The 15,026-nt window shown below is 28.0% G+C and overlaps 2 protein-coding genes across 2 annotated transcripts; both read left to right on the plus strand.

Moving 5' to 3' along the window:
- The first annotated feature begins 1,950 nt into the window (after positions 1-1,950).
- Positions 1,951-7,241, plus strand: LOC136079329 (uncharacterized). Its single transcript, XM_065795062.1, has 7 exons — positions 1,951-2,083; positions 3,751-3,879; positions 4,584-4,741; positions 4,831-4,941; positions 5,164-5,304; positions 5,447-6,156; positions 7,105-7,241. The coding sequence occupies exons 1-6, from the start codon at positions 1,951-1,953 to the stop codon at positions 6,068-6,070; spliced, it is 1,296 nt and encodes a 431-aa protein (XP_065651134.1). The 3' UTR covers positions 6,071-6,156; positions 7,105-7,241.
- On the plus strand, positions 7,147-9,201 carry LOC136079729 (uncharacterized). Its single transcript, XM_065795994.1, has 3 exons — positions 7,147-7,318; positions 7,505-7,680; positions 7,756-9,201. Exons 2-3 carry the CDS (start codon positions 7,634-7,636, stop codon positions 8,291-8,293), a joined length of 585 nt encoding a protein of 194 aa, XP_065652066.1. The 5' UTR covers positions 7,147-7,318; positions 7,505-7,633; the 3' UTR covers positions 8,294-9,201.
- Positions 9,202-15,026: the final 5,825 nt, after the last annotated feature.

The following is a 15,026-nucleotide window of genomic DNA, read 5'->3' on the forward strand; positions in this document are numbered from 1 at the left end:
ATAGCCGAACTTCTTTTTTATGCGGTGTTATTTAAGAGGAGATAATTCCAAAAATAAATGTAAGTGAACTTCATATTTAAAAATAACTGCGATACATTTTTTTGATTTGTTTTAGTAATAAAATGGTTAATATATGTGTTGTTACAAACTGTAAAACTGGTTACTCTAAGGGTATCGTCGACTCTTAGGGTTCCAAAGTTATCCTGAAAAGAACCAACTTTGAGATATTTAGAAAAAGATGAGTTTAAAGATTTTCAAAGTGCTGATAAAATAATTAATCTTGATTCTTTGACAGAACAACATTCTCCGCCAGGCTTAACATTTAAAAAAATTCATGATAGTGTTGTTTATTATAAACTATGTTTTGATGAAAAACCAGGCATACCAACTGTTTTTAAGCCAATAACTGTAAATAAAGATCTTTATGTTTTATTGTCATATAAAAGCTATCATATTTCTTTACCTGAATGGTTTTGTAGTGGTCATAATTGCAAATTAACAAACTGTAGTATGTTTTACTGTCTACATTAGAAATAAAGCCAATGATATGAATTCAATTTTGACAGAGTTAAATGAAATTAGATACTATTCTCCCCAAGGTAGACTTCCAAATTCTGCATCCATTATACGTTATGCGCTAATTTTACGTCACACTTCAGCACAGTCTTATAAGTTATTGTTAGAGCAACTACCTTTGCCATCTTTTAGTTTACTTAGAAATATCCAAAGTGGTGATATAAATGCGTGTAAAGCAATAACAGTTTTGTTACAAAAACATTGTGTATCAAGTGATTGTGTGCTTCTTGTGGATGAAATGTATCGGCAGAAATCAGCCCAATATCAAAGTGGGAAATATATTGGTGAAGATTCAGAAAGTAATCTTTATAAAGGTGTTGTTGTTTTTATGATTGTAGGGCTTCAAAAAGCTATTCCTTATGTTGTGAGATCATCACAAGAAGTTTGTACAACAGGATCATGGTTGAAAAAAGAAATTGATGAGTGCATTACCTCATTGCACCAATCAGGTTTTAAAGTAAGAGCTATTGTTACAGATAATCATTCAATCAATGCTAATGCATTTACAGAGTTACATAAATCATATACTGGAGATGGAAAACTATTTATTTATCATCCAGCTTATAATGGAGTTTTAAAAACATATCTATTATATGATATAATCCATTTAATAAAAAATGTTAGGATTAACTTGTTGAATGGAAAAAAATTTGTTTTTCTTTTTCGTTTGATTTTTTCAGAGACAAAGTTGAAGTTCCAGCTGGTTTCATTACTTGGGATTTATTTCATAAAGTTTATAAAAAAGACCAATTATTAAATGGAAACTTGAAAAAAACGAGGAAAATTAATTATCAGGTCACTCATCCTGGAAACAATAAACAAGATGTTAACCTTGCATTAGCAATTTTTGATGAAACAACTACAGCTGTGATACTAAGTTATTTTCCTGAAAGAAATGATGCAGCACAATTTTTATCATTATTTCATAAGTTATTTATCACACTTAATTCAAAGCAGATGTTTAATACATCCAATCAGTTCAACAATGCTGCTGTAAAAGGAGATAAAAAAAACCCCATATTTTATAGAGAAATACCAAATTGGATTGAAATTTGGTCAACATGTGAATATTTTACTTTAACCAAACAAACTTCTTATGCTCTTATCACAACATTACGTGCAACTGCATCTCTTATTGATGATTTGCTTGAAGAAAGCTATACATTTGTTTTTACTTCCAGGTTACAAAGTGAACCTTCGGAGCTACGCTTTAGCAAGTATAGACAAATGAGCGGTGGTTGATTTCTTGTAAGCCTTTTAGAAGTTTGCAACAGTGAAAAGATTTTAGCAGTAAGAAGTCTTCTAAAGGAAGATATTAATTTCTGGGATGAAAATATTTATCAAACATTTAAATACTCTACATTAGGAAACATTATGCATGATATTGCATTGTTGTCTTCAGAGATATTAGAGTGTCAGCTTTCTGAAGATAGCATGAAAGTTGCTGTTACTATAGCAGGCTACATTGCTAAAAAATTGAAAAAAAGATTTAAATGTCAATCTTGTGGTCAAAAAACGGTTTCTACAGACTAAGATGTTTTTAATAACGAATATCTGAAAGTATTATCCAGAGGTGAACTTATATGCCCAAGTCAATCCTTTTCTGATTCTATTTGTCATCTTTTTAGTATTCTAGATATTATTTCTCCTATTCTAATCAAACATCGCAGTTATTCTTTATCAATTAAAAGTTTTGCAGAACAAATTTCTAAAATTTATTATAGCAGTGTTGATTTTACATGCGATAAACACCAAGAAATTAAATTTATTTTCTTGGTGATTCTCGCATGTAAAATCAACACTGGAATTAAATATCTCGAATTGTTATTAATATTTTTTATAATAATTTACAAAAAGAAACTACAGATTCTGTAAGAAAAGATCAGGTAAAAGAGTTTAAAAAAAGACAAAGAACTGGTAGCTATTGCTAATAAAAGATTTTTTCTCAAATTCTTAATACATATAAAATTACAAACCTTTGTTTTTATTTCCTTAAAAGCGTAGTAAGTAGTCTTTGCAATATGTAAGTTTGTTTTAGTAGCATTTTGATACATAGCTATTTGAAAGCCTATTTCAGTATTTCATATGTTATTGGAATATACTGAAACAGGGAAATCAGTTAGCGAAAAATATTGTATAGCATACTGTAATTACATGATGATAATCTCGGTTAGCGAAAGATACTATGACCCACGATGAGGAAATTAAAATATCTTTAAATTATGCGAACTTTGTTGTTACGTCATGCTTATATTAATTAATTTTGCGTGATCCATGTTAACTCATATAATGTTGTTGTTGTTCGTTTATTTCGCACGTGCTTCAAAAGTTAAAAAAAATGCATCAAAGTAAAAATAAAAGTAAGTTTGTAAGTTTTTTTGCTAAAATAATTGTAAGATTGGAAAGTAATATTAAAAAATGTTAAAGCAAGACGTCTCATTGACATTGACTGAGGGAAGAAGATCATTAAACAAAAATTAATTAACTTTCTTGTTATTGACGTTGCTAATCTGGTCTTAAAATATTAATCCTGCTGCTACTCGTTTTATATACAAAAGATAAAAAAAAAGTTTAAGTTGCTATTGTGTATCTTTATACTTAGTTTATTGTTAAATATTTGCTTACTTATATTTTTGAATTCATTTACTATTTGTATTTTCATGGTAAGATATTATTACACATTACACATGGTACTACTTAATGTACAATATAATAATTTTCAATATATTTTACTAATATACCATGATTTATAATTAAATTTAAATCGATACATTATATTGTTTGGTATAATGTCATTTGATACTGTTTATTAGGATTATTTAACAATATTTTAAATGGTTTATTATTTAATATTATTTTTATATTAAATAATATATTCTGTATTATTCACTAAACTTTGTTTTTATACAATCACAACGTTTATAAGCATATGCAAACTCAGAATTTGTTGAAAAATAAGCATATTCTCGAACCATTTAAATAATTAACAAAAATCAAATTTAAATTTAAACTATATGCTTTTTTTAATTTAACCATTTAAATCAACAAAATAAAACTTGTACATTTTTATGCTTTACAAAGCAACAACTTCATGAATTTCTAATTTAAAAATAAGGTTTGACTTTAATTTTCTATTTGAGAGTTAGAAGATATTAATAACAGGAATTTTTTTAGCTAAAAGAAAACGTCATATATTTTTTTACGAAGATGAAAATGATGCCTTGTGTTACATAAAACAACACGAACTAGAACACACTGTTCGCTTTGTAGCATGGTTTACACCCAAGGGATTTGGTAACACAGGTTTGAACCTTTTTTTGGCTTATTTAATATCAACTTTATATGCAAATGTTTGAATTGTCAGAAAATATTTAATACAAACTTTTCAAAATCAGTGAAAATAGTTGGAAAGGTAAATGAAATACATTATAAATTGAAAAAACAAATTGTCACACTTACTCAGCTTTAAAATAATGTCTTTATTACAATTAAGTTACAATTATTTTGCAGTTATTATTCTTGCTTCTCCTTAGGTAAGAAATTTTTGTACTTTTTTTAAATCCAATTTAACAGCTTGTTTTTTAAAAATTAAATAGTTCATGGCAGACGCCAGACTTCAACCTCAGACTTCAAACATCTTTCTCAAATTTTCTATAAACCTGAATTACTTTCTTTAATGTAAAAAATTTGATGTAAATGTAAACAGTGGCTTCAAAATATAATATTCCAATACGTGTCAGTAAAAGTTATACTATAAGCTGCTGCTCTATATTGAACATATAAATATTGTTAATATTTAAATGTCATTGTATTGTCATACTTTATTTCAATTTTTTTGTATATGGTTCTTTGTAAAATGGTTCTACTTTACTAGAATTTGTAAGTGAATGTTTGAGTTATTAAGTGTTAGCTGTTTAATCCAATGTTTCTCATTGAAGTTTGGTTAGCTTATTATTTCATTTTTTGTATAAATGTTTTTAGTGTAAAGCAGATCATGTCACATTTAGATATACATAGTGAAAATTACAAAGTTTTATGGGAAAATGAAGGATCTTATGCAGATGTGTCTTTCATGGTTTTAGCACAGAAGGTTTTGGATTGTTCACATGGAACAGATCGCAATAATGCAAGAAAGAAAACATACAAGGATAAAACAAAAGTAAAGGTAAACTCCATTGTTTATAACAAGAATTCCAAATTATAGTTTTAATAAAAAATGTTTACCTTACTAAAGTATTGCTTGAATAATTTTAGAAAACTGAACACTCTTGTCAAAAAAGTTATTTTGGTGTGCAAGACACAAAGAAATTCCAATGCCCAGCACAAGTTTCTATAAAGAAAATTATATATTTCAAAGGTTATAAGGTAATTTCTAAACAATTTACTCTAATAAATAGAAATTTTTACTACTGTAAGCATGAAACAAGTATTACTTTTAAGTAATATTTATTCTATGTCATTTGTGCATTTATACATCCATGTAAATAGTTCTAAAAAAATCTATGACTTTTAGAACTGTTACCTAATGAGCTATATATTTAGAGCCACTTATTACATCTTTTTTATATATCCTCTCTTAATTAAAAGCTTACAGAACCCACAGAATGGAAAAAGAGAAGTACCTTCTTGAAAATAAGAAATTTGTTAAAAGTAAAAGGTGATATTGGTATGACTGAGAAGAAAATTATGCTTATTGTAGATGACATTTCAGAACATAGAAACCATGCGGTTAGAGAAGCAAGTTATTTTTATTTTTTAATATATTTATGTTGTGTTATGGTGGATTAAAATAACTAAATAAGTAAGTTTAGGATTGCGTTGTTTTTTAGCTAAATGACAAAATATGTTTTTGTTATTCTTTTTTATTTAGCTTGCTGGTATTTCACAGGAAATAGATCCAAGGTTATCTAAAAAAATTATAAGTTATGCTAATGAAATCAAAAATGTTCAAGAAATGAGGCGTCTATTAAAAATTTTTGTAAGAAATGACCTCTTCCATAAAAGTGATATGCCTGATATAAATAATAGACGATTTTTTCCAAGCAACAACATTATTCGAGTGCATATGGTTGCAGCACGAAAAAAATTACAACTTTCTTTAATTGATCAGGAATGCCTTCTTGATAAAATAAAAACATGGCAAAAAGATGATCCATCTGCAAATATTTTTTTTCGCCCTAAAAACAACTTTCAAAAGAGTGATGCATTAGAGGAAATAATTCAAAATGAAATTAATAATGAAGATAGTAATGAAACAGATGAAGACCTAAAGTTTACTGAAAATGACTCTGAAAACTCACTTTTATTTGTTTATCAATCAGAATGGCAATGTAAACTTGTGCGCCGATATGGAAACGAAATGCTCTTATTAGATGCAACATATAAAACAACCAGATATGTTTTACCTGTTTTCTTTTTAGTAGTCAAAACAAATGTTGACTACCAAGTAGTTGGGTGTTTTATCACTGAGAACGAAACAAAACGAGCAATCTGAAAAAATGAATTTGAAACTTTCTCCTTCCTTTTGCATGACCGATTACTGTAATGAGGAAATTGATGCTTTAGAAGAAATCTTTCCTGGTAAGTTTTTTGGACTGTTAGCCTGAAAAAGGTTTCTCAGGATTAGCAATACATTATTTTACTGTACTTTACTGAAAACCCCTTTTAACCTTATGAGTTTTTAGATCCATCAGTAATCTTCTCTCTTTAATTGAAACTGTTTTTAATATCTGTGGCACAATCTCTTTGATAATGATTGAACTTTTTAATCAAATTTTGAATGTTTTGAGTTTTTGAAAAAATATTAGCATGAATTAATTTCATATTTTTAAAAAACATTTATTACACATTTTGGTGAAAAAAAAAATTTGGCAAAAATCTGTTCAACAAATTTAGAGACGATTTAAGGTTTATATCAATTTTCAGAAAATATTTGGTAAATATTTTACCAAATATTTTTTGAAAATTGATTAAAAAAAAAGCTCGTTTTAAAGGCTTAATTGTAAATAAATATTATAAAAAGCTTATTTCCAACTTATTTTTTAATTTTTAGATAAATAAACTGGCTAAAATAAGTTTATATAGGAATCACAGGAATATTTAATCTTCTTTTTTTTTTTTTTTTTTATAAATTTTTTTTTTAGGTTTGAATGTTTTTAAATATATGGTGGTGTACCAACTTAAGAAATTAAAAATTTGTAATATAATAATAGGACTTATACATATAACGCTTTTATAATGAGACCTAAATCTTGTTGTCGATATGGATTTACAAGCTTATAAAATAACCTTACAATCACTGACTTTTTTTGTAACTGTATAAAATTAACTCAATATATATTTTACTTTCAATAATAGAAAATCCCTCTAGTTTTAACCTTTATTTCTCCCAATAACATTCAATTTAAAGAGATTATATAGTGGTATAGGAGAAATTATGCTGTTATGAGAGATAGTGGAAAATAGATTTGTTTAAATTTCTTTAATTAGATTTATTTTTGAAATAACTGATTCAAATTTTTTGCTCAGGTTGCAAAGTTTTGATTTGCGACTTCCATCGTGAACAGGCCTGGGAGCGCCGGTTAGTAAAAGTGTCAAACAGTTGTGCTGATCAAAAAGCAGATATCCTCCAAAGGTTAAGAAAGATTTCCCATTCAACATCTGTTGAAACAATGAAGTTAGCTATTCTGGATTTAAAAAAGTCCGAATATTGGAGTAATGACATATTTTCAAAGTTGAAAAAGTATGTAGAGACTTATTGGTTACCTATTATTGAGGTATTATATCATGAAATAATTTAGTTAAAAACATAGATTCTTCCTGAATTTATATTAAGTTATGTCTGAAAATGAAGCAGAAAATTATTCTATTATTAAGAAGTTTGTATTATAATAAAAAGCTATATAATTTTGTATTTTACACTTTTCAGCGTTGGGTTTGGGCATACCGTCAAAATCGTCTACTTGTGAATTTAAACACAAATAATGGAGTTGAAAGACAAAATAAATTATTTAAATACTCTTATCTCCAACGATTTAATAATTGTTCATTAACTGGAATGTTAACTATCCTAATTGAAGAGTTTTTTCCAGATAAATACCAAAGGTTGTTTGATGTGACTTTGTGCAACAAATAGTTTTAAATTTTATTATTTATTTATTTGCCCTTTTTTTTTTTTAGCTATATTGAAAAAAACTTCAAAATGGATTCTAGGTATCGTCGTTATGCAAAAATAATACCAAGTTTCTTAATAAATCGACCTCCTGAAATGGTCAGACATTGCCTTAAAAAAATCAGTCTTGCTGAAAGCTTTGATTTAGATACAATATCAATGATAAATCATGGGATATTCTCTATTAAAGGTGTTACGGTAAACTACCAGCTTGATTTTGGAAATGATAGTAATATGCCAAACTGCACATGCTCTTCATGGCGTTTATCTTGTTATCCATGCAAGCATTTTTTTGCAATTTTTAAAAAATTTCCACTCTGGCAATGCGATGCATTACCACTAATATACCGCAATTCACCATTCCTAACATTAGACAATGAAGAAATTCAATTTCAAAATGAGGAAGCTACATCTACAAAAGACAAATGTGACACTAATTTCCCCGATTCTAAAAAGCTCGTGGAATCAGAAGAAATAAATAAAGAAAACATTTGTAATAATGATTTAAATAAAGAAAGCATTTCTGATTTCTGCTGGGAACTGTAAAGAGCTACTTAATGTAATTAAAAATCAATTGTATAATGTGAATAAAAATGTTGATGTTTTTGAAGAAGTATACAGTCTGCTAATGGAGGTGTCTAAGCTTTTAAATGAAAACACTACCCATGAAAGTGGAATACCTATCAGTCAGCAGCAGCCAGCTAAATACTGTAACATTTTAGATTTGCCAAAAAGGGGAAAAAAAAAGTCTTATTCAAATCGTTGTGGAATAGCTAAGGACAAAAAAAAAGCTGCAGAAAAGATAAAAATTACAACATTAGACAGTCCCGTTGTCAATGTTGAAGAGGAAGTTGTCATTGAAGACATGGAGCTAGATGGTCTTACTTCATTTAACTGTAATGTACCAAATAAATATGTACAGTCAAAAGAAGAGTTTGAAAAAATGATTGCTATAAAAGACAACAGCCAAGAAATTTCATATGTTTTAAATCTTTATTGTCCTATCACCAGACAAGACTTAAGCACAATTTGTAATAATAAAATGCTAATGGACAACATAATTAATGCTGCACAAAAAATGTTGTTACAACAATACCCAAATACTAAAGGTCTGCAAGATCCTTGTCTTGGGCAAAACCTAAGTTTTGCAATTTAAAAAAATGAAGAGTTTGTCCAATTATTACATGATGGGTGTGCGCATTGGTTTGCGATCAGCACTGTAAAGTGTGAACCAGGACATGTCTTTGTTATGGATAGTCACTTTACAGGTAAACTTAGCCATGTCACAATGAGACAGATATGTTCCATGATTCATTGCCCATTAGACAAAATAAAAATAACAATTTTGCCCGTTCAACAACAAACAAATGGTATTGACTGCGGAATATATGCAATCGCTTTTTTACAGTTTAAGGTGTAACAGGTGCTGTAAAAAAACAACACTTTTTTATAAATATTGTTAGTCTTAATTGCCGGTGTCGTATGAGATTTTTACTCCCACGTTTTTTTTACTCCCCAGTAAAAACCGCAAATTAAATTTTTACTCCCCAGTAAAATTGTCATATTAAAATTTTACTCTCATTATGAGATTTTTACTCCCAAAAAATATTTTGCGGCAAAACGTATTTAATTACTGTGGCACTTGGAAAAGTATTAAAAAAGCAAATCTTTTAAAGCAGTAGCTTATTTTTTTTAATTTAGCGATGCATACTGAATTTACCGACGTTTATAATTTTTTGAAAAAAGGTATATATCCAAAGACAGCTATTAGTAAAGGTGATAAATCAAACTTTCGAAGAAAAGCAAAGCCATTTGTAATTGAAGATAATGAGTTGTATCATCTGGGTAAATCTAGCGTTAAGGTAAGCAGTTTTTTTTAAACACACTACTTTAAGTATATATTTAAGTATATACACTACTTTAAGTATATATTTGTATTTTGTAATTTAATACTAATGTTTTTTAATGTAATTTTCATTTAATTAGTTATTAATTAATTTTAATTAATTACTTATCAATTAAATAAAATGTACAGTGTATTTTTATTATTTCTAAAATAAGATTGTTGTTGTTTTAAGTTTTTTGTTGCAAGTTTTGATTAGTTTGATTTTATTTTATTTAGAGATGTTTATGTTTTTTTATCTTGCCTTTGAATGCATGTGTGTTAAATATTTATTCTTTTTAAATTTATTTGTTGTCTTTATTTGTTGTTGTTGTTGTTCTATTTTTTATCTTACTACGATACAACAACCTTTAAGTACATGTGTGTTATATATGTGTGTTAAATTATTCTTTATAAATTTTTGTATTTGGAAATTTATACTTAATACTATGTGTATTGTAGAAGTAGTAGCATATTTAAACATACATGCTATAACTGTTTCAAATGCAGCAGGTGTTTTTTTTTTTTTTTTATCTTGCTGAGATACTGGGGCATACAAGTCTACAGGGAAATTATAATACAAGGCCAACATTTTTCAAATATTGGCCAATTATAAGCCTTGGCCAATATTTTTAAAAACATTACCAAGAACAACATAGAATTATTACTTTTTTTCCTTTGTCCTACCAGTTTGAGGTGCATATACTGATACTATATTAAACACTGACTTTCCAATTCCTAATCTCAATACCATCACTTTCTCATTCACTCGTCTTACCTTAACTACATGATTTATCAATTTTTCTGCAACTTTATCAATTTTTCTTGCAGGCAGCATATGTCTAGTTTTCTTCTACCTGCCATTTCTGTTCACTTTTTATTTGCATTCAACCCTCATTGGCCGATCCAACCTTTAATCTCACACCTTTATCACATTGACACTCACCAGCTACTTTACCAGGAGGTCAACTGGTGTTAGGACCAACCATGGATGCTTTAACATATGCGCCTCTTGTAAATTCGTGCAACAGGTGATGTGGTATTTTTTTTTAAACTTGATATTGTGGAGCCGATTTTACAACTGGATGCTCTTCCAAGCATTAACCTGTTTTATAGTTCAGGAAACTGAGTATTTTTATACTCAGTTTTCTGAGTGACAATACTCGTACACTTTGTATGTACGAGTTACATTTCGATTGAATTTAACATTTCAAGTCCTGGACACGACGTTAAACTGTTCTTTGGGGTAGGTGAGGCTCCATAGCCGTGGTGAAGGCTACTTATCTAGGAGAAGAAAAACTCTGATATCAAATCCTCACTTTAATGTGAATTGGGTATGAGGAGCTTATAAACTTTGGCTGGTAATCTTCCTAGTGACAGTGTTTCAATAAAAATGCTCAGCACTGTTTTGTAAAATAGGTTTACTACGAAGGGTATCCAGTTGTATAATTTGCTTCAAACTATCCATAATATCATTTTCATTTTGCAATGATTAGTTATCTCACTTGTCAAATCATTTATATATGACAAATAAAAGGGGTCCAATAACTGATTATTGTGGTACTCCATCTATGACTTTTTCCACTCTGAGCTGATCACACCAAGAACCACTTTTTGTGTTCGTCCACTTAGAAAACCTTTAAACCAATGGATAATTTGTTTTTGAATCCTATATGATTGTAGTTTTAATAACAATCTCTTATGTGCAACTGAGTCGATAATTAAAATAAATAAAAAAATAGATTCTGGTGGGGGGAGAGAAGTTCATAGCCCTCATTTTCCCTGGATATGTCACTGGTTTTGAGATAAGAAATTTCTTTTTAAATTTTTTTAACTTCTTCAACTTATCTTCATTAAGTTTTTTCTCTAATCCATAATTTTTTTAAATTATAATAAATGTATTATTTAATGGAATGAATGAGAATTATCTAAATTTTTATATAAAGTTTTAGTCACCACTGTTTTTGTTTATGTTTCACAATATGATTCAGTATTGTTAATTTTTTTTTTTTTTAAGAAGTATAAGTCATTTTATTAGAGGTTTTTTTTTGCGATTGTATAGATTGAACATTATTGTTAAAATAAATAATTTTTTTTCTGTATTGATTTTTATCACAAACTGTTTTTTTTATTTTCTGTCTTTATTTGACATTTTTGGGTGAATGGAAACCGTCTAGACTTTTATCACCATGGTGATTATGGTGTAGGTGGTATCCATTTGCGTTTAGTTTTTTTTTTTGTCCACTTTTTGGTCACAGGCAACAGCTAGTATTGTAATAATAGTTCAATATTTATTTTCTATTAATAAATATTATTATAATAAAATAAAATAAATGATTGATTATTTATTTTCTATAAATAAATATCATAAATAAATATATGTTTTTTTTATAGAGAAAAGTTATTTGGTGTAAAGAAGAGCAACACCATATAATTAAGTCTGTGCACAATGGTAATGATGTTTCTAATGAGGCTAATGCATTATCTGGCCACATAGGCATTAATTCAACAACAGAATATATTAAAATAGATCTATGTTTCAGAATGTGACAACTGTCAAAAAGCAAAAAACAAGAAACTTCAAGTTAAACCAGTATTACAAAGCATATCAATTCCAAAAGGTAACATGAAGCAGGTTGGGATTGATTTGACTCAACTCCCAGAAGTAAATGGTTATAAATATTTGATAGTACTTATTGATTATTTCAGCAAATGGGTAGAAGCTAAACCTCTCTTTGATAAAACAGCCAAATCTGTGGCATTATTCCTGTATAAGCAAATATGTAGACACGGATGTTTTGAAATACAGATAAACGATCAAGGTCGTGAGTTTGTGAATGAGCTGTCTAATGAACTTCACAGGAAAACTGGGACTCATCAACGCATGACGAGTGCATACCATCCACAAGCAAATGGTAGAATGTCAAAATCAATCAATGAAGGTGTTAGAAGATGCTGCTATTGAATGGCCGTTTATCATTGACGGTGTTTTGTTTTCAATGAGAATTAGAAAACACAAATCAACTGGGTTTTCACCTTTTGCATTACTTTATCAAAGAGAACCAGTTCTGCTGATTGATATAGATCAGAACTTGATTGACTATAATGATAATGCTACTCTGATTGACGATGATTCAAATAACAAAAAAGCAATTATGGAAACTTTCAATGAAATGAAGAAGTGTATTTTCGATGAAGCTTATGAAAACATCCAAAAGTCACAAATAAGGCAAAAATGTGACTATGACAAAAGAGTCAATCCAAAGAATAGTATTTCTATAGGAACAAAAGTGTTATTGCGAAATCATAAACGTGATGACAGAAAAGGTGGAAAGCTTGAGAAGTCATGGGTAGGGCCATACACGGTAACTAATATTTCAAGTACAAATAACTGTAGTTTAAAAAAATGTAATATTGAAAAAAAAGTATAACCTAACAAGTTTATCTTTATACAAAGAAAATTTCTTAAAAAATAACAGCATTCAACTAGAAGTAATTAATAAGTTATCAAATGATGATAATGTCAAAACGGAACCAATTATCAAAGACGTTGAATCAAACAACAAATACAATAATGCTAAACATGAAAGCAAACTAAATGCTTCAAATGAAAGAATAGCAAAATGTGCAACTTTTGATATGAGAAAATCGGTTGCAGAAAAGTTTGTAATTGTTAGCAAACACAATGTCGCCTTAGGAAACATTAACCTAACTCTTTGTCCACAGGGAGTTCATAGAGTTAAAGGAGATGGAAACTGCTTTTTTAGAGCAGTTTCTTTTATCATAACTGGTAATGAAGATGATCATGAACCAATTAGAGACAAAATTGTTAAACATATGTGCAACGAAATATAGGATGAAATGACTGGATATTTGAATATGCCAATTCTTGCGCATATTTGTAAAACTAAAATGCTTGAAAATGCGACATGGGCAACTGATGCGGAGATAATTGGATGTGCTTTATTTATGCAAGTAGATATACAAGTATACAGGAAATATAAAAAAATTTTTATTTAAGATTTTTTTTGAAAATATTATCAAAAAAATAAACTTTTTTTATTTTTAGTTTAAAAGGCCATTTTTTCTGCAATAAACTATAAAATAACAAATTTTTTTTAAAAAAATAATTGTTATTTTTAAAATTTTTATAAAATTTTGCTTCTTTTGAGACCCAACATGACATACTTTTGAAAAACTTTTTTTTTATATAATATTAGGGACCCATTAAAATTTTAAAGGTCTTGAGGCACCTCAAGAAAATTTCCTAGAGCATTGATATTTTTCCAGAGTATTTCTGAAATGAATAGACAACTTTTGCACACCAAGGCTAAATGAATTGTAAAAAAAACTAAAATTCACTCCATCCTAGTATACAGTCTGTATACTCGGATATCTGCCCCCATTGTTGAAGCACATCGAATTAAATCTTCGTCAGTGGTCAAAATAAGCAGTTTTTATAGTGTTTTTTTTTTTTTTTACAGTTTTATATATAACAGGTCTACGAAGTTTAAGCGTCATTTGCGGACATTTCGTTTATTAATAGTTCCTAAAATTTTGTCAATTGATTCAAACTCTACAGAAATTTTAATAATGTTCATAAACTTTCATACCTTTGATGAATTACTAGCAAAATAGATAAAAATCTAAAACGTATTGCAAATATTTTTTTAATTTGTAAAAATAATCGCTGACTCAAAAATCTCAAATAAACTCAAAAAAACTCAAATAATCGCTGACGCAAAAATAGGTGAAAATGTTAACGTCCCAAGAACATAAATATTTTAAGATTACCCCAATATTAAAATTTTAAAAGGTTAAAATTTTGCAAAATGCTATTATACTAGTGTAGTTTGTGCCTAAACCAAAATTAAAAAAAAAATTAAAACGATCAAAAATAGCAGACTCAATAGTATAAAAAACTATTTTTAGCGATAAAATACTCATTTGATATAGTAATTGTAGGTTACTTTTAATTTTTTTTAGGTTCAGGCACTAAAATCATTGAACATATCCTGAAAATTTGAAGCTAAAATAATGTTTTTTTATTGAGATATCATTATTTTCCTTCAGCTTCTCATAAAAAAAACTAAAATTGAGGAAAATCAATTTTAAAATTATAAATCATGTACACTACTCAGATAAATCATTAAAAACCACCAACACAATAATCTTTTGCATTTTCTTTATCTAATTTTTGTTTAAAATAGTTTTTTCTAATAGATCTTAATTTTTTTCCTTTTTTTTTTTCGTTTCTTCTGACATTTATTTCTTCTTATTTTTTAACCGTATGGAGTTTTAATAAACTCCAAACGGTAAAAGTACGGTAAATTCACCTTTTTCTTGTATCCCAGTAGGCACAGCGACGTGACAAAAACGTGAATTTTACGTTATTTT

The sequence above is a fragment of the Hydra vulgaris genome, chromosome 04 (genome assembly GCF_038396675.1).
Source record: "Hydra vulgaris chromosome 04, alternate assembly HydraT2T_AEP".
Lineage (NCBI taxonomy): Eukaryota > Metazoa > Cnidaria > Hydrozoa > Anthoathecata > Hydridae > Hydra > Hydra vulgaris.